The 20144-nt window shown below is 43.8% G+C and overlaps 1 protein-coding gene across 1 annotated transcript in view; it reads left to right on the forward strand.

Moving 5' to 3' along the window:
- Nucleotides 1-20144, forward strand: part of MSRB3 (methionine sulfoxide reductase B3) — a 109325-nt gene that overhangs the window by 37774 nt on the left and 51407 nt on the right. The window contains exons 3-4 of the mRNA XM_080935051.1: nt 3043-3151; nt 5163-5240. Coding sequence (XP_080791177.1) covers nt 3043-3151; nt 5163-5240 — 187 coding nt within the window. The remainder of the gene's footprint in view (nt 1-3042; nt 3152-5162; nt 5241-20144) is intronic.

Genomic DNA, 20144 nt, shown 5'->3' on the forward strand with positions numbered 1-20144 from the left:
GGGACGCTCGGATTTCAAATGATGTCTTCAGAGTCAGCCCTGGCACCATGTGCCTTTAGCAAAGTCAGCCTGGTGGGGAGCAGAGGCCTGAGCCGGCGTGAGGCTTCTCTCTGTGCACACTGCTGTTGGTGATGCTGGCGGACTCAGTGCTCCAGTGTGGCTTTCAGTTGTCCAAGAAGCCTGTCACTGCCACTGCCATCGAGAACAGCTTCTTATTGAATCTGACCTTCTTGCTTAATACACGAGTCACAGTAACTGTTTCTAACACGCATGGCCTTCCTTTCGATATTGGAATGGATATTTTATATATACTTTAAATGCCTAATTATTTGGTGAACACAGTATGACCAAAGAATTTTTTTAAAAAAAGTATAAAGTTCAATCACTTTGCATAATCATCAGCCTTTCTCAGCCTTTCTCAGAGAACAAATCTCACTTACAGCTAGGAACCAGCATTTGTACTTAAGGTTGAGAAGCCAGGATGTAGGAAAAGTTTACTAACTTGGAAGACGACCTTTAGGTGCACCAGAACCAAATCACGTGTAGGCTGTGGTATAGGGCTCATTCCTCCAAAATCTGTGTGAATGCTGCTTTCGTGGTTCAAAGACAAACAAAGAAAGCCGGGCGCCAGCTTCTCCCCCTCCACACGATGGGAACTAACAAAGGAGTACAGCGGGCCCCTTTCAAAGTCCACCATTAAAACGGGGTCTCCATGGCACAGCTAATGAGGTGGGCTCATAGCGGAAAACAATCTGTTTTTAAGAATGTTTAGATCAAAAGTAATTTCTAATCTATGAAATAAGGACTCTTCAATACCCCCCCATTCACCAGTAAAGCTTTTATGTTTGTATTATTTACTTCAATCAGATGTTTTCAATTTTACACACACCCCCCTCTATAAATACATGACAGGATTTATCAATACTGACCAGCGGCTTTATTCTTTTCCTTCAGAAGAGAGATTTTTTTTTTTTTAATTTTTGAGAAAGCTTGAGAGAATGAGAAAGAGAGAAACATCTTTGCCTAAGTGATTTGCAAGACTCTGTGCTTGAAGCAACTTCTATTCCTCAGTCAAATGACTCAAGGTAAAAAAGCAGAAAAGTATCCAATGTTAAGGAATTGCAATCCAATACCATGTAATTTAAACCTGCGGCTGCTTCTCTTGTACCAAATAGCATACAGATGGGTGGCTGAGCTCTCGACATGTTGGGAACACAATTGGCCCTTTTGTATGAATGAGCGTATATTAAACCTAAAATAGTTTCGACAGATTTGCTTAATTGTAATTGTTCAGATCTTAATTATCAAGCCCTTTGGAACCAATAATTTTAGCCATGATAATTTGTCAGATTAAGCTTGTAATGAATGAGCTTCGTGACAAAATTAGCAGGCAGCCATTCTGACAAATCAATAAAGGCAAAATAAAATGTAAGAAGTGTGTGAGGGAGGTTAATGGGAACTCGGTGCCCGGTGTTTGAGAAAGAGCCTTGCTTCATTCAAGCCAAACAGGTAATTACCTGGAGACATCTCTGTCTCTGCCCTGGACAGCAGTAAGCAGGGTTTCTCACATCAGGATGAGCCTGGTGTTAACTGCAGTTCAGTGAGGTGGGAGCCCTCATATTACAGATGTGCCAGTTGTTCCTGAGTCCCTTTATAGACCAGCAAAGGATGGGGAGAGTAGCAGAGGTCACTGTGGGCCCTGGCCTGGCTGAGGTTATCTTGTGTTGGCTCTGGTTTGCTCTTTCCCTGGTTACCGGCTTTCTGGCGGGAGAATCAGCCATCTGTCTTGGTGGCCCTAGTTCTGACAGCCCTTCTTCAGTCCCACAATCAGGATAAGCTGGCTAGTTAATTCTTGCCAAGTTTAACTCCAATAATCTCATAGTCTATGTTAGGTGCCTTAAAAGTAAACAGTGGGAAGGGTTTCCACTGCCAAGTCAGAAAAAGTCGAATTTAATACTCAGGATACCAAGACTAACTTTCAAGACATAGTAGGAAATCTCTGTGCTGAGGGCCACCTGCAAATTGCTTTCCTACTGTGATGGATGGCCAAGGAAAGGTCCTTTACTGCAGTGGGTAATGGCTGTCCTGTCTCTTTTCGGTCACTTGCTCAGGTAAAATAAAAATAGTGTATACAAACACTGCAGTCTATGTATATCGAAATAAAGTTACCTTTGCTGTAGGTCACATTAGAGTTGTTTCAACGTTCAGATACTAATCAGGGAACTCCTCCCAGCTGCACGTGGCCAGGAGAGCCCAAGCCCTGAAGTAAAATCATACTTAGCTTCCGTTTGTCTGTGTCTTTTTCTTCCTGCCTTTCTCTTCCCTGTTTCTCTCTGTGTCTCTGCCTTCGTTCCTCTGTCTCTTCTGTTGTCTCTGTCTCTCTCTTCCTCTCTCTGAAATTCTTGAATCTCACTTAGTATAAGTAAACACCTTTCCCTGAAGTCTCCTGACAGTTTCTTGCTAGCCTTCTTGCATTTCTAAAGACCACAAAAAACCTAGTTAGATATCTGATAGACATGTAGGAAACAGTAGCCCCCACTGTAGAAAAGGTATGTTTAGGTTCCTCAGAAAAATAAATAGGATGGTAGGAGGTCATCTTGGACGACAGTGGTTTGATGACAGCCTCAAGCTAGGCTACCAAGTTGCGAAATCATTGAATGGATCTTTATATGTCCATAGTCACTACACACTTGCAAAGGCAGGCATGCTATTGGATTCACCTTTTAAAGGGGAGGGGGGTCTCAAGGTATCAGGTGGCATAAAGGATGCACCACAATCCTGCAAACACAAATGCCCAGTGAGTTTCTGGTATCACGTGCTACACTTGGCTGTGGCCCATTGTTGCTGCTCCAGGGGGATCTTTTAAGTGCATTCTGTTTGAACCTGGAGACCAGCGGCAGCTCAGGTAAGACTCTGTGGTCCATTAGGGACTCTCTGGTCATTGACAGGTGGTTGTAGAGGGCTGCGCTGTGGTGGCCAGCCAAAGTGAGTATTTAGGATTCTGGCTAAAATGGCTCTTTCTCCCATATCCTCTCTTTCCAGGGACATGTAGGGATAAAAAGAACTGTAAGCTGGTCTTTTCCCAGCAGGAACTGAGGAAGCGGCTGACACCCCTGCAGTACCACGTCACTCAGGAGAAAGGAACAGAAAGGTAATGTGTGCTGTAGTAAAATAAACAGGGAGGCAGGCAGACAGGCAGACAGGCAGGAGACAGGCAGGCAGGCACAAAGGAGACAGGCAGGAGACAGCAGGCAGGCACACAGGAGACAGGCAGGAGAGAGGCAGGCAGGCACACAGGAGACAGGCAGGAGACAGCAGGCAGGCACACAGGAGACAGGCAGGCAGACAGGCAGGCAGGCACACAGGAGACAGGCAGGAGACAGCAGGCAGGCACACAGGAGACAGGCAGGCAGACAGGCAGGCAGGCACACAGGAGACAGGCAGGCAGACAGGCAGGCAGGCACACAGGAGACAGGCAGGCAGACAGGCAGGCAGGCACACAGGAGACAGGCAGGCAGACAGGCAGGAGACAGGCAGGCTGCAGGCAGGAAACAGGCAGGAGACAGGCAGGCAGGCAGACAAACAAGCACCACTTTCTCCCCCTCAGAGTCTTCTTCCCTGTTGATTATTTTAAAGAAACGATACGTACTGGCTAAGGCCCGCAAATGACTGTCTTTTTGCAAAGGCTGGAAATGTCACTGTGTAGGTTAAGGCTGAGTTTTGTTTCTGTTTCCCTTCACTCAGGGAACGTGCCATCTATATAAAGCCAGGGGACTTTTGTTAAGGGCCTGTTTTCAGTTTACAATGAAATGTGTGGAAGTAATAGAGATTTGGGTCCTGTTTTTTTTTTTTTTTTTGGACGACATCACAGCAAGGAAAACCATGAGGGACATGGAGCTGTGCCAGGAGGCTGGCATTTTGAAGGTGGCCATTGTAAAGCATAGACGTTTTGGCTGCAAAAAGAAGGTAGCATAATTTAGTTCCTTTCCACCCCGCTCCGATTTCTTTTTGAAGCACATGTGGAGAAAGTATTTATTGGCTCATTTGTGGTTGGAATGTCAAAAATTTTCAATAACTGCCCTTGCATGGCTTTGGTCCTTGGAAGTCCGCCCTACATCCTGGAAGGGGAAAAAAATAGTTCGTTCACTTCCAAGACTGTTTTTAGTGAATAAAATAAAATCTCTCTCAGCTGACTCCAGCTAAAAAGTGACTTGCCAAGGCCCAGTGATTTTTTGTTGTTTAATTTATCCCATGGAGCTTGGCCTGTGTCTGTGAATGCAGCTCTGCTCCAGCTTTCTTAATGATGTAACTCCGTGTCTCCATTCATGAGCTGAAAGAGCCCTTTCCCACACAGGGGATCCTTGCTAATAGACACCATGCTTTCCCAGTCACAGAACTCAGTGTTTACCAAGTTTACTAAACACCGAAGCTCTGACAAGGTGTGCCTTCTTCCTACCAGCGGTGGCTGGATCCCAGCGCCCGGGCCTCCCGCCCACCGATGCCGTGTGCGTTGCTAGCAGAATGATTTAATGCACACAAACAACCAGAGATTAGGTCATTCTTAAAAATTCTGTTTATAAAAAAAAATTGGACCTCGTAAAGAGGGCGAAACGATAATAAAAACAAGCCGGGGAGCACACAGACTTTTTGTTGGGCTGCGCAGCTGATTTGTATTAACCGAGTGACCTCCTCGCCTTTAAGATTGTTAACTGGGAAAAAATATTCCTTTAAAGCTGCAATATTCCTTTTCAAACCAAAAAAAAAAAAAAAAAAAAGACTCCCTCCACTTGATGGCTTGGAACCTGCTACATTTTCTGGTCCTCTCTTGCATAGTGTGGGGCAGCAGAAATCTTAGGTAATAATGTTCTTTATGTGACTCAAACAATGGGCTTTTTTTTTTTATTTAAAAAATATTCTAAGAATTAGTTACTAGATGGTTTGATATTTTGACTTAACCTGTACTAGTTTGGAGTAGTTATATGCTATATATATGAAGTATATTACTACTATTGTTAAGTTCCATATGTTTGGTCTGTTCTCATTTTAGGGCCAAGAAACGCTGAAAAGCTTTACCTAAGAAATGTCTTTTAAATTAATGTGTCTCTCTAAGAAGTAATACTAACCTTGTTAATATTTTTGACGATCTGTTTATTGTTTATCAGTGCCTTTGAAGGAGAATACACACATCACAAAGATCCTGGAATATATAAATGTGTTGTCTGTGGAACTCCGCTGTTCAAGTAAGTGTCCTGAACACCAGTGGGCGTGGCCGGGTCACATGACCATACACTCCTTGATGCTCACTTACCTGTGAACCTTTCCTTTGCTGAATTTGATTCTATCTTTATATATATATATATATATATATATATATATATATTCATTCTCATTCCCTGAAAACGAGAATGATTACAGACTTTCTTGGCTAATCACTAGTGTGACAACAGACTGGGTAATTTTGTTCTGCTAGAGCACTTAACACATTGGTGTTGCTCTCCTACAGTGACTGTTTTCCCTAGCACAGGCCTCCCTTCAATCCACTATTTTGCAAGTCATTCATGCACATCCTTCAGATTAAAATACATTCCTCGAGAAGTCTATACTTCTGCAATGAAGGGATTATACCCAAAGTAAACACAAGGTAGTGACATTGTATATCTGAGGTTAGCATTGTTTTTACATTGGCCTAAAATCCTTTTTTTAGAAAAGATTCCAACAGTTTCCAATAATGCAGGCCTACATGGATTTTTTTTTTTTTAAAACCAAGACAGATAATTTTTGATCTGGATAGGATAATCTTAGCAAGAAAGGACAGTCTTTACCAAAGACATTTTATCTGGTTGCGTAAAATCTCAGAATCCCAGAATGTCCCATAGAATTGCTGCCCCGGGGAAGAGAAAACAGAGAGCCCTTACTTAGGAGAGAATGTCCTTTATCTGAGACAGGATTAGGAAGTCTCAGAGAATAAACAGCGAATGGAAAACACACTTTACTTTGCCCCATGCTTTTCTGTAAGATACTAGCTAGCTTTTACAGATATTTCTGAAATAACAGGAAATTGGTAGTTTCCTTAACATTTTTTTAAGAGCTTCAACTTTTCCCCAATTACATAAACCATTTTTGCACGTTCCTGTTGGTTGACAATCTGTTCCGAATTCTTACTCCCCGCCACCATGTTAAAAAACCGACCCTTCAAATTGTCACCATTCCCTGTCAGAAAACACACATCCTCATATTTCAATGCCTTTCGCTTACGTCGTAATAGTTGACATACACGTAAGGTGGCTGCTGAGCCATGCTAAACTGGTTAATGCCCCAAACGGTCAAAGCTGCCCACATCCCTTGGCTTTTTGTTTGAGATGCTCCACCTCTTTCCCAATCATGTGATTTTTTCTGAAGGAAAACATACTGTTTTAAATAAGAAACAGAACCAACTGGCGAATGGAGAATTTAACCCTTGTGAGCGTTTGAATCCCAAACCCTGAAAGCAAGACTCTTACACTAACTTGAATGCTTGCAAGAGCCACATCCACCTTCGCGGTGACCTTCCTGGTGACACTGGCGGTGACCCTGTGTCATTCCCCTTGGCGTTCCTGTCAGCTTCCATTTTCCAAACTGCTGAGAAATAGGATTTAATTTTTCACTCATACTTTTGCTGGGTTTCGTCCTTCATCACTCTCTTGATTTCTCATCTACTTTGGAGGAAAGGACAACCGCTCCTCCACCGCTGCTGGAGACGGAGTTCTTTATCGACTTTGTATGGTTTCACGTTCAAGATGTTCAAAATGTGCACCTGGGTGCCTGCGGAGACGCAGGGGACACGGGGCATGCGCGGTTTTAAGAGACTCGGGGTTTCCCGTCCTCGCTTTGCGCACGTTTTCCAGAAACTGCATTCTTGGGGGTCAGTGGTCGCTGTTCCTTCCATCCAATCTCTCCTGTGTTTGTTCTCCTCTCTCAACTTGAGGTGGTGCGCCTTTTATCTGTCCCAAATACTGCTGGAGTTTATTGTCCCTAGTTACAGTCTTCAAGAGGTTGAAAACACTGAGAGCGTTTCCGGCTCCTGCCACGGGTCCACCAACCTCCCTCCCCGGTCTGTCTGTGTACCCGCTTCCCACCCACGGACTTACATGAGTCGCCGTGAGAGCATGCATCAGTGAGCTTATTCAAATAATAGAAAATGAAATTTTGGGGGAGTTTCATAATTGTTTCGTGGGAAAAAAAAACAAGATCCGATTGATAGGTGAGGTGAGGTGAGGACTGGGTTTGCAAACAAGTACATGGGATCTCAGGGCTGTGACACGGAGCTCAGGGCTGTGACACGGAGCTCAGGGCTGTGACACGGAGCTCAGGGCTGTGACCCAGTGCTGCAATGCACTGGACATTTGCCCTTTGGGGTTTACTGTAAAGCAACCTTTTCGTTGCTGGGAAAGCTGTTGGCAGAAGGGGGCAGTTGACTTGGGGACCACCCACGAGGAGTCAGGAAAGCTGCTGGCCGCTCAGTTCTGCTGCTCACAGCACACTGAACACACTTGGCACTGTGGGGGCCGGGCACCCCAGAAGGTGCTCTTTCTGCATCAGCTGAGTTCCTGGAACTCGAGTTTTGCTGGAGAGACTTGTGAGGAGAAGCTGTTTGCTCTACAGGAATCAGGTCGTGGAGAAGCTCTGAGTAAGGAAGGAGCCTGGCACAGGAGAGGCTGCTCATGTTGCAAGAACTAGAAAGGGAGTCGTCATATGATCGGAGTTTCAGAAGCTGGGCAAACTCCTGGGGCAGAAGATGTTCATTGTACTCCAGAAGAGGAGCCATCTTCTGTCAGTGCCTTTCTCCTGTGCCTTCTCCTGGCAACCATGACATGGTGCTAGCTGACCAGGAAAAATGTTCAAAGAACTCACTGGTGCAAACAAGAAGTGTGGATTTAAAGTGAGAGGCACCAAATGGAGTGGGTGAAGTCTGTATCTTCTTCATCATTCTTTCTAGGGATTCCCGATCAAAGGTTTAAAAAAAAAACAAAGGACACAAATGAATTAGTAATGTCACCACTAGGGATTCATGGGAGGCAGCTCACCTCTTGCTCTGAATACAAGTATGGTGTTGTGTGAGTGACTGTGTGTTTGTGGTCTCGTTGGAGGGAAGGGGGTGAGAGATGAGAAGCCGAACAGACTAACTGGGAGTGTTCTGAGGAAAGCTGTAGGGAGACTTGGGGAGGTACTGGACCTGGAGGTGTCTAAATGTCCCCCAAACCTTTATTTGTGTTACCTGGTACATACATAGTATATACATGTGTGTGTTTGCATAAGCTTCTCTTTAAAACATGTGTTTGTACATGTGTGTGAGCATATATGAATGAGAGTACATGCTATTACTTCCATGGGTTGAAGGACAACCTTCAGCCTTGAATGTTGGTCTTCATCTTCCATCTTTGTGGAGAGAGGTGTCTAGTTCTTGGTGGCCATGCATGCCAGACTAGGTGGCCCACACGTTCCTGAACTCTTCCGTCTCTGCCTCCTTTTTCTCAGGAGCCCAGACATTACACGCATGCACCCCGGCATCTGGCTTTTACATGGGTCCTGGGAATCTGACCCCCAAGTCCTCACACTTGTGTAGTCCCTGTGCCCACTGGGATTTCTCCCCACCCACAACCTTTTACTTTACTGACACACAGGTATTACAGTTCCTCCAAAAGTGCCTGCCTAACCCCTCCCACTTAAACGTGTAAACTTTTCCTTCTGTCAACGGCACGCTGCTCCCTCACACAGTCTCGGCCTTCGTACAGACCAAAGTGTCCCCTACCCAGCAGTCCATGGTGTTGTTTGTGTTGTTTTTTCACACTCACAGAGTTTCCCCAGCTAGTTTGTCTTTCTTATGGCACTACAGGCTTTCAGTCAGTAAATTTAGCGACAGAAGCGACAATGTTCTCACCGCTACTTATCTGAACTTCTAAAATTTTGTAAACTTACTCCACATCAGCTGAATGAGAGAGAGAGAGAGAGAGAGAGAGAGAGAGAGAGAGAGAGAGAGAGAGAGAGAGAGAACAGGTAAAACAGTCCCTTTCAGAAAGTTTTTTTTGACCGTTTCTATTGTGCTGTGGCTGATACATTGTCACCAGCTATGGAACAAATAGAATACTGTTACAAAGTTGTTTTTTTTTTCTCAAAATGGCTGTGGTTTGGTTGGCACAACGGGAGAAAATGACAGTTATAAACATCACAATGCTCCTGGATGAGATGCTTTCATATGTGATTAGAGGATATGGCTGTGTCAAGTTGTTAAGGGCTCCTGAGACTGAAGGTGGGAGGAGGAGGAGGAGGAGGAGGAGGAGGAGGAGGAGGAGGAGGAGGAGGAGGAGGCTGAATAATTGGGGAGGAAGGGGGATGGGAAAGAGAAAAGGAGCAAGTTTGGCTCTTCCCTGTTGGAGGATCCTGAGGAATATCTCATGAAAAAAGACATTGGTGATAAGATCAAAGGCGTGTTTTTTTTTCACGACAATGAGGCTGGTCCAATAGGAATGGGGAGATGGGCTGTGTTGAGAACAGTGAAGATGCAGCTGGGACATTGTAGGATGTAGTGAAGAAAAGGCTTTTAACTTACTTACCTCCTGTAGGCTCCAACATCCTTTCTCCATCAGATTCTTCCTTTGTTCCTTCTGGAGGAAACAGTTCTTGTATCTGAGTTCCTTAGCATGTTTCTTTCATGCAGTTTCTACTTAGTTCTGGATTGTTTATGCTTGTGTATGTGTGTGTATGCGTGTGTTATATGTATGCATCTGTATGCATATGTGTGTATATGTGTGCATGTATATGTATGTGTGTGTTATATGTATGCATCTGTGTGCATGTGTGTATATGTGTGCATGTATATGTATGTGTGTGTTATATGTATGCATCTGTGTGCATATGTGTGTGTATATGTGTGCATGTATATGTGTATATGTATGTGTGCCTGTGTATATATGTGTCTGTGTGTGAGCGTGTGTGCATGTATGTGCCTTCCTTCTACTGAGTGAATTTCACCATAGAAAGAACATGCCCTAGTGATATTTTTCTCTTAGTGCCAGGCATGTAGTAATCGGATATTTATGTCACATGCATGGCTCATTTTTGTTGTACAGATTTTGGAGATTTGAGGAAAGGACTAGCATGGGGAATGTGGGAAGTCACAGTGCACAAAATGGATTTCTGGGAGTAAAATAAGGGCTATGGGCTTGTGATGGAGTCACTGGGAAGTCACACCCAGACTAGCCGATCGATTGCGCCATTATCTATGTGACGTCATCTGTCTGCGACTCTGAAGACCCACACCAAATATGCGTAGTCACCCTTCGTGGAACAGCTCATTTTGTAGACTGCGCTCATTACTGAGAACAATTACTATTACAGGATAGCTAATGTTTACATAACAATGAGTATATGCCTGACATGGACCAGTGTGTCCTGTAAAAAGCATGTAATCTCTATAGCTACACATTTCATAGAAGAGAGCCGTGTGAGGAAAACCCCTTAGAATCTCGGTGAGCATGTGAGGGTATGTTACAGGGTAATGCTCAATTTAAAAGGAGTTCTTAGGTCCAGAGCTTTCTCTTTTATTCCGGCCAATCAGGTGTGACTATTTCAATCAACGTCACTAATAACGGAACATACTCGAGCCTCAGTTCCCTGTGGCACCTTGTTTCGTTATGCGCGGAGGTGAGTAGACCATTAGAGATGATTTCAGGAAAAGGCCAGCTGTGCTGTGGTTGATTGCTAGAACGACTCAGCTCTAAAGGCACTTGGAACCATCCCAGTAAGAAGTCATGAGTGTGCGGGAGCCAGGACGTACCAGCCCCAGGAGCAGAGATGGACTTACCTGTTAGGACGGAAGCAATGGAGACGTGATTTCTACCTATCGATTTCTGGTCTCATTTTATCTCAAGTAGCTATATTACACGCTTATCCATTCTTTCAAAAATTCTTGCTGGATTTCTAAGAACACTGACGTTAACGGGCATGAGCAATTCTAAATGTCTTCTCTGTGTCCCCATCTTCATCGAGTCACCAGACAGGGACTGGCCAAAAGCAACTCACAGGACATGCAGAATGCCAGCCCAGGTATATGAGCTCAGATTCGTTCTCTGCAAACTGGGAAAGGCAAAGCCAAAACAGGGTTAAAAAAACCTAAATGTACAAACACACCAAATGCATGCTGGTCATTAAAATAATGCTAAAGGTAGGTGGCTTGACCAAGTTTAGGCACATACGCTATCACAAGAGTGTACAAAGGACCGTGAAATGTGAGCTTGTCCGGGCGGGTCTGTCTCTTAACAGTAGATGTTGGTGTGACCGAATTACTGCTTCAAGCCTGGGCTGCGCCATTCTACTTGAATGCTTGCTACAGCTGTGCGCATGCGCTATCGTTCATGCGCACCCCTTGCCATGCTGCAGAGCTGTGTGCATGCTCTATATTTCACGTGACCCCCCATGCTATTTTATTCTAGACCACCAGAAAACTGGAGCGTTTTTCAGTCCTTTGAGAACATAAGCTCTTTCATTAAGAGAATTCCAATCCAATGCCACACACAGCTTGCTCACCTCTGGGACTCTCAGGCATGCTCTTCCATTGAGCACCACAGGAAACTTTCAACAGGAACCCTCTGTCCTCAGACACAAAGGTGTGCCTGTGTGGCAGGGAGGATGGGGTTAGTGGAAGATGGAGTTGTTCTTCTATGAGATCTTGCTTCCTTGACACCGTTAGCACTATTTCTGCAGCCACAATGGAATTCTTGGGGCAATGTGAACTTACCTTCAAGATTTCTTCTTCATGGGATTCTGCTGGAAACGGTTTGAATTCCAGGAAGGCGCTAATCGTTCCTGCAGTGCGTTTAACTTTGAAGTCTCGGAAATTACCTCGCCCATGGCCATAACCTAAATCCCATAAAGCTCTGCGGCACAGTGAGATGGAGCGGCTTTACATAAACTTTTGTTTAACTGAACAGATCGTCTGTTTTTGAAGAGAACATAGATTCGGCTTCCTGAATCCCTCCGCCCCCTCTAGTCTCCTCTTACCCTGTGCCCTGCAGGAGAGGTGTTTGTAGTAAGAGTTGTTTATACCTTCGCCTCATTGGAAAACTTAGGATAAGACCACAGATGGGCCAGGAGGAAAAAGAATGACTTCCCGGGCTATTGGGATGGATAGGGAGGAAAAGCCACTATTGATGTGATACCTCAAAACCATCGCAGGCAGGGAGAGTACTGCATTCAGGAGGTGAAGTGTATCGTGTAGTTCCTACCATACGGTAAAACTGTGTTTCACAAATCTATATCCTAAGCTTTCTTTCCTGCTTCTTGCTCAGCTCTATGCAGAAGCCCTGCCTCTCTGTTCGTTCAACTCTATAGCAAAGACTCGGAGCTTCCAGGGTGCCGAGGTTTCCCCCTCTAAGAGACTAGACCTGATCACAGCTTTTTGTGAGTCTGTGTTCCTCTTTTTGTTTTCCTCTTGCTGCCTCAGTCAGGTTAGCAGGGCTGTGCAATGACTTTGGTGTTTCATGGTTTCGACCCCATAACTCAGCTCATCCAAAATACCTTGTCTCTTATGAGAGACATAAAACTTATTTTAGTGTGGATTCTAAATTTCACGAGCGATGTTCTTAAATAAATAACTATACAAGGCTTTGGCCATTTCTAAGTCTCTCTTCCTAAAAAGTTCATCAACTTCTTGAGATTAGGCTATGATCTGGGAGCTTTGTAATTCCTGTGCCTTCAGGTGAAAGGCATTGGGATTTTGCATATTTAATTAGGTTACTCTTCCTTAAAGAGAATTAGATAGTTCATCTTGACACTAAGAGGGTAGACATGTTGGTTCTTCGTTGCAAACATTCTCAGTTATTCCCTCTTCCCACGTTTCCATGGCGAGCGATTCTTTGAAAGGTAGGTTGCACAGAACTTACTTTCAGTAGACGCTTACTGTATACACAGCTCCATCTACACCTGCAAAGGCGATCTCCTACCACAGAGCGGGAGGTGACAGTGGTGGCGTTTGGCATGTTCTCTTACATTGAACAGAGCAGAAAGTCACAGACAAGGAGCAGATATTTAGAGCTCTGTTAAAAGAAATGAAAGGAACCAACTTTTATTTCAAAAAAAGAAAGCTGTAATGCACATTAGGATCAACGTGCTAAACAACAAAAACCGAATCACAAGACGACTTCAGCAAACCACACGGGGATAAGATACTGGCCTTCTCCTGGGAGCTTGGTGATTCCAGTAACGCGGACAGGGGTGGTGAAGACAGTGGGCAATCCCTGCAGGACCACCCAGGAAGATGTCTCAAAAGACAAGGGTCTGAGCGGCATCTCTACATGTGCACAGCCTTTCAGTCACGTTAGATGGCCACCGCATTTCCCCTTTTACAACCAGCAACAGTCTCTCCCATCAAGGGCAAAATTATCTCTAGTTGAAAACAACTGATCCTGACGATCAACGGCTAAGAGCCGCTGGTGAGCAATCATACAGCGTCTGTCTTTCCGGGCCTGGTTACCTCACTCAGTAGGGTCTTTTCTATCCATCCACTTAGCTGCACGTTCATGACTTCACTTTTCTTTCCAGCTGAATAGTGTTCCACGGTGAATACGTGCCACGTGGTCACTATCCATTGTTGAAGAACATTTAGGTTGGTTCTGTTTCCTGACTGTGCAGAAACAGACATGGCTGAGAGGTTGGTTCCGTTTCCTGACTGTGCAGAAACAGACATGGCTGAAAGGTTGGTTCCGTTTCCTGATTGTGCAGAAACAGACATGGCTGAGAGGTTGGTTCCGTTTCCTGACTGTGCAGAAACAGACATGGCTGAGAGGTTGGTTCCGTTTCCTGACTGTGCAGAAACAGACATGGCTGAGCAAACCCCTGTCTAGTCCTTTGGGCATAGACCAAGGGATGTCACAGTGTGGAGAATTCTCAAAAAGTGCACATTGACCCTCACACCACACGAATTTCTGTATTGGCCGTCCTTGCAGTTACGCCAACCAGGAATCAAAGCTTCCTCTTCCCCACCCTCCAATCCCATCTGATGTCACTTGTTTTGTTGATCTTTAATATTCCGACTAGGGTAAGATGAAATCTCAAAGTCATTTTGATTGACATTTCTCTAATTTCTAGGGATGATGAACCTATTCAAAGATCTTTCTTAGTTTTTCTTTCTTATTTTGAGAAGTCTCAATTCAAGCCCAAGGTTCAGTTTTCAAATGGGTCATTTCCTTTTACTTTTCTATCCCTTGCATTTTTAATTCTTTATATACTCTGACGAGTAATCGTCTGTTAAGTGTATAACTAGTAACCATCTGTCCAGAGAAAGATTCTCTCCCATCACATGGGCTTCCTGTCCACCCAGTTGGTCGTTTCTGTAGCTGTGCAGAAGACTTTTGGCATTCTTGAGCAACCAGAGTCCTATTCAGAATGTCTGCCCTATACCTATACCCTGTAGACATTGTTTATATTTTCTTCTAGCAATGCCAGGGTTTCGGGTGTCACATTCAGGTCTTCGACCCATTTGGAGTTACTTTTTGTGCAAGGTGATAGACAATGGCTCTAGTTTTTTTTTTTTTTTTTTCATTCTTGTGCCCGTGGGCACCCAGTTTCCCCAGCTCCCCAGCACCTGCTTTTGAAGATGTTCTTTTCTCCACAGTATGAGTTTGTTATCTTGGCAACTTATTGAATGGTTGAAGTCATGTGTCCTCATGCTTGGGTCTTTGATTTTGTTCCACCGGCCTACAAATCTGTTTTTGTGCTGGTACCATATTGTTTTAATGACTATGGCTCTGTTATATCGAGTCAGATCTGCAAGGGCAACCCTGCCATCACTGTTATTTTCTTCAGGATTATGTCGGCTATCTGCAGCCTTTTGTGGTTGCATATGGAATGGACTTTACAGTAGTTTCTTTTCTATTTTTAAGGATAAAATGGATATTGTGATTGGAGTGGCACTGAATCTATAAATGACTTTTGATAAGACAGTCATTTTAACAATATTGATTTGATCACCCAATGATCATGCACTGTCTTTCCATTTTCTAGTCTTTTTCTCTCCTCTTTTGAGAGGTTTAAACTTTTGATTTTTAGAGGTCCTTTATTTCCTTGGTTAGGTTTAGTTTTAGTTTTTTTCCCCCCTTTGAGGCTGTCATGCAGTGTCTGTGAGATACTTCCCTGTATGTTTGCTGGTGGTGTAGGAAGGCTATTGGTTTGTGCAAGTTGATTCTATAGCCTTTTGATAAACAAAGAGTTGAATTTGTTCATCATTTCTAGAGGTTTCCTAGTCGAATGTTTGGGATAGTGAATATATACAATTATGTTACCTGTAACAGGAAGTTTGTCTTCTTTCACTGTTTGAATCCCTTTCATTTCTCTCTCTTGCTTTATTGCTCCAGCCAGTGCTTACAGCACAGTATTTAAAAGCATCAGGGTCACAGTGTTCACCTCTGTCTCGTTCCTGACGTTAGTGGGACTGATACAAGCCTGTCTCCATTTAGCATGATGTTGGCTATGGGTTTCTCATGTATAGCTTGTGTCATGTTAAGGGATGTTCCCTCTAGCCTTACAGTCTCTGGAGCTTTTATCATCAGTACATGTTGGAGTTTGTAAAAGGCTTTTTTTTTTTTTTTTTCTCCTTCATCTATTGAGATATCAAGGCCATTTATGTGGTTTAATACATTTATTGGCTTATGTATTTTGAACCACTTACTGGCTAGTTCTGTGTCAACTTAAATCAAACTAGAGTTTAAAAAAAAAGCAAGAAAATAACAGCAACAAACAAACAAACAAACAAACTAACTAAGGTTGTCTGTAAGGAGGCAACCTCAATTGAGAAAATGCCTCCATAAAATCCACCTGTAAGGCTTTTGTTAATTGGTGATTGATGGGGGAGGACCAACCATTATGGGTGGTGCCATTCCTGGGCTGGTGGTCCTAGGTTCTACAAGAAAGCAGGCTGAGTAAGCCCTGGGACAGTAAGCCAGTAAGCAGCACCCTCCAAGGCTCCTGCCTCCAAGTTCCTGCCCTGTGTGAGTTTCTCTCCTGACCTCCTTCAGTGATGGATTACAATGTCGAAGTGTAAGCTACATAAATCTCTTTCTTTCCAACTTGCTTTTTGGTCATGTTTGATACCAGCTATAGAAACCCCAAGATAGTCTCTGCCCTTCAGGGATGAAGCACGCTTGTTCATGGTGGAAATTCTTTTTTGATGTTTGCAAATGTTTTATTGAGCATTTTGGAGTTTCAGTTCACCAGGGATATTGGCCTTGTAGCCTACTTACTTGCCTTCTCCTCTTCCTCCTCTTCCTCCTTTCCTCCTCCTCCTCCTTTCCTCGTCCTCCTCCTCTTCTCCTCCTCTCCTCCTTTCCTCCTCCTCCTCCTTCTCCTCCTCCTCCTCCTTCTCCTCCTCCTCTCCTCCTCCTCTCCTCCTCCTTTCCTCCTCCTCCTCTCCTCCTCCTCTCCTCTTCTCCTCCTTTCCTCCTCCTCCTCCTTCTCCTCCTTCTCCTCCTCCTCTCCTCCTCCTTTCCTCCTCCTCCTCCTCCTTCTCCTCCTTCTCCTCCTCCTCCTCTCCTCCTCCTTCTCCTCCTCCTCTCCTCCTCCTTTCCTCCTCCTCCTCCTCCTCCTTCTCCTCCTCCTCTCCTCCTCCTCTCCTCCTTTCCTCCTCCTCCTCCTTCTCCTCCTCCTCCTCCTCCTCCTCCTCCTTCTCCTCCTCCTCCTCTCCTCCTCCTCTCCTCCTCCTCTCCTCCTCCTTCTCCTCCTCCTCCTCTCCTCCTCCTTCTCCTCCTCCTCCTCTCCTCCTCCTCCTCCTCCTCCTCCTTCTCCTCCTCCTCCTCTCCTCCTCCTCTCCTCCTCCTTCTCCTCCTCCTCCTCTCCTCCTCCTCTCCTCCTCCTTCTCCTCCTCCTCTCCTCCTCCTCCTCCTCCTTTCCTCCTCCTCTCCTCCTCTCCTCCTCCTCCTCTCCTCCTCCTCCTCTCCTCCTTTCCTCCTCCTCCTCCTCCTTTCCTCCTCTCCTCCTCCTCCTCTCCTCCTCTCCTCTTCCTCCTTTCCTCCTCCTCTCCTCCTCTCCTCCTCCTCCTCCTCCTTTCCTCCTCCTCCTCCTCCTTTCCTCCTTTCCTCCTCTCCTCCTCCTCCTCTCCTCCTCTCCTCTTCCTCCTTTCCTCCTCCTCTCCTCCTCTCCTCCTCCTCCTCTCCTCCTTTCCTCCTCCTCCTCCTCTCCTCCTTTCCTCCTCCTCCTCCTCCTCTCCTCCTCCACCTCCTCCTCCTTTCCTCCTCCTCCTCTCCTCCTCCTCCTCCTCTCCTCCTCCTCCTCTCCTCCTCCTCCTCTCCTCCTCCTCTCCTCCTCCTCTCCTTTCCTCCTTTCCTCCTCTCCTCCTCCTCCTCTCCTCCTCTCCTCCTCTCCTCCTCTCCTCCTTTCCTCTTCCTCCTCCTCTCCTCCTTTCCTCTTCCTCCTCCTCTCCTCCTTTCCTCCTCCTCCTCCTCCTCCTCCTCCTCCTCTTCTGTATCTTCACCTAGTTTTGGTATTAGAGAGGTATCAGCATTGTGGAAATAGTTTCAGAGTGCTCTTTCTGTTTCTAACTGTTTGAATAGTTCAAGACAGATTGACTATAGATGGTTTATGAAAGTTTGGTAGAATTCTGCTGTGACTTCTTCAAGTCCTAGATTTTTTTTTCTTTTTTTTTTTTTTAGTATAGGAGGGATTTAATTACTATTTCAACCTCTTCCTCTATTATGGGTTTGTTCAGTTTTTTGGCCTCTGGGTTCAGTGTTGGCAGTTCATATTTAGAAATTCAGCTGTTGCTATTGGGGTTTCCAGCTCAACAGAATGCTAGTTTGTATTCTCTAATAATAACCTGCCTTTCTTTAGGATCTGTTGAAATATTTCCATACTCATTTCTAAGTCTGTTCCTGTGTTCCTTTCTTTCTTTCTTTTCTTCCTTTGGGTTAATTGGGCTGAAGTTAAGTGGTCTGTCAGTCTGGTTAATCTTCTCAAAGAGCCAGCTATTAGATTCATTCATCCTTTTATATTGGTTTGTGTTTTTATTTAATTGATTTTTGCCTTAATTTTTTATTATTTCTTGCCATTGACTAGCTCTGTAGTTTGTTCCTATTTTTTTCCCAAATTTTTGAACTGCATCATTAAGTCATTTACTTGTGCTTGTTTTTTGGGTTTTTTTTGTTTTTCATTTTTTATTCTTGATCCAGTCTGGATTGTTTGAATATTTATTCTAGGCATGGCTTCCAGATACAAGGAAAAGGTATAGAAGAGACTGTCACATACAAAGAAAGCTATAAAAAACTGTCACAGAATAGAAACTTTTAAAAACAGATCACCTACTTAGTACATTTTGTCTACAAAATAGTAACAATTCCTTTTTGGAGCAGCCACCTTATCTTGTAAAGAGTGGTTGAATGGTCTTTACAACCACCCTGTCAGAAACAGCTCACTTTGTGCAGGTGCAGAGACAGGTGCAGAGACAGGTGCAGAGACAGGTGCAGAGACAGGTGCAGAGACAGGTGCAGAGACAGGTGCAGAGACAGGTGCTGAGAGGACTAGGCACTTAGAGCTATTCATCTCCCAGTAGGGACTACTTTCAGTGTGTACCAGACATTTCGCTATGTTGTGTTTTCATTTCAACTTACTCTCAGGAAATTTTTCCTTCTTGACTTTATCTTTGACTCACTCATTATTCTGTAATGGGCTGTTTCATCTCAAGATCTGTTTGTTGTTAATTTTAAGTTTTATTGCATTGTGGTTAGATTGGACACAAGGAGTTGTTTAATCTTTTCAAGTTTGTATAAAGATTTGTCTTGTGTCCAGGCATGTAGTTTTTTTTTTTTTTTTTCCTTAGAAAAGCTTTTCTGTGCTGCTGAATAGAATGCGTACTCTTTGTTTTTTAGGTAGAATATATGTAGGTGTTTGTTAAGTTCATTTGATTTATGATGTCACTTGTTTCTACTGCTGTTTTTTTTCTTTTAACCAGATGACCTGTCTATTCATTCATCTGTATCTTTATATCCAATAGGACATCATTTTTTGAATTTTAGTGCCTTGAGTTTGGCACATATACGTATGCATTTGTGTATAGATACACACACACATACACTTTAGGTTTGTTTGATGAATATAATATACATGTGTACAAATATCTATATATGCAAACAAACATAGCAATATCTACTTGGTTAACTGTTCCCTCCGTTCAAACGAAGAGTCTCTCTAATGTCTTCTGATTAGTTTTAGTTTGAAGTCTATTTTGTCAAATATTAGGACAGTGACACTCATCTTCTTCCTGGCCCCATACTCCATTTGACCGGAGCACTTTTGTTCATCCTGTCACTCAAAGAAAGGCGGAGCCCATTTCTAAAGTTTGGGTTGGTGTCTGTGGAGAACAGAGGGGTGGGTTTTCTTGATCCATTCTGCCAGCCTGTGTCTTTTGAATGGGAAGTTGAGGCCATTGATATTTAAAGTCTATTGAAATGTAGTCATTGTGTTGTTGATTTTGATGTTGTCAGTGTTCTGAGTTGTATTTTGTGTTTTAATAATGATGGCTTCATGTCTCCTTCCACAGTCTCTCCTCTATGCACAGTTCTCTACTCAGCCCCGAGATGTCACTTTCTGTATTTTCTTTAGGTTTGTTTGCTGGATATAATTTTTTTAGGTTGTTTATAATGTGGAAAGTTTTTCTTTTTCCTTCGACTATTGTGGGTAGTTTTGCTGGGTATATTATTCCAAGCTGGCTATCATAATCTTTTAGGGCTTGGAATATATTGCTCCAGCCTCTAACTTTTAATGTTTCCTAATTTCTAAACATTTCTGATTTCTAAATGAAGTCAGCTGTTAGTTTGTTGAGTGATATATATATATATATATATATAGTGTTTTTTTTCCTCTTACAGCTTTCAATATACTTTCTTTCTGATGTATACTTATTCTTTTAACTATTATTTTGGTTTTTTTTTTCTCATATATGCCTGTAGCATAAAAGTTTTTTTTTTCATGGTGTCCCCCATTTCCTTTGTGTGTGTGTGTGTTTGTGTAAACCACAGGTCAACTTCAGGTGTCATTCTACAGATATTAGCCATCTTCTTTTATGAGACAAGGACTGGCTTAGGTTCACTTTATATCACACTATGCTTTATGGCCAAAGGCCCAAG

The sequence above is a fragment of the Micromys minutus genome (assembly GCF_963924665.1).
Source record: "Micromys minutus genome assembly, chromosome: 22".
Classification (NCBI taxonomy): domain Eukaryota; kingdom Metazoa; phylum Chordata; class Mammalia; order Rodentia; family Muridae; genus Micromys; species Micromys minutus.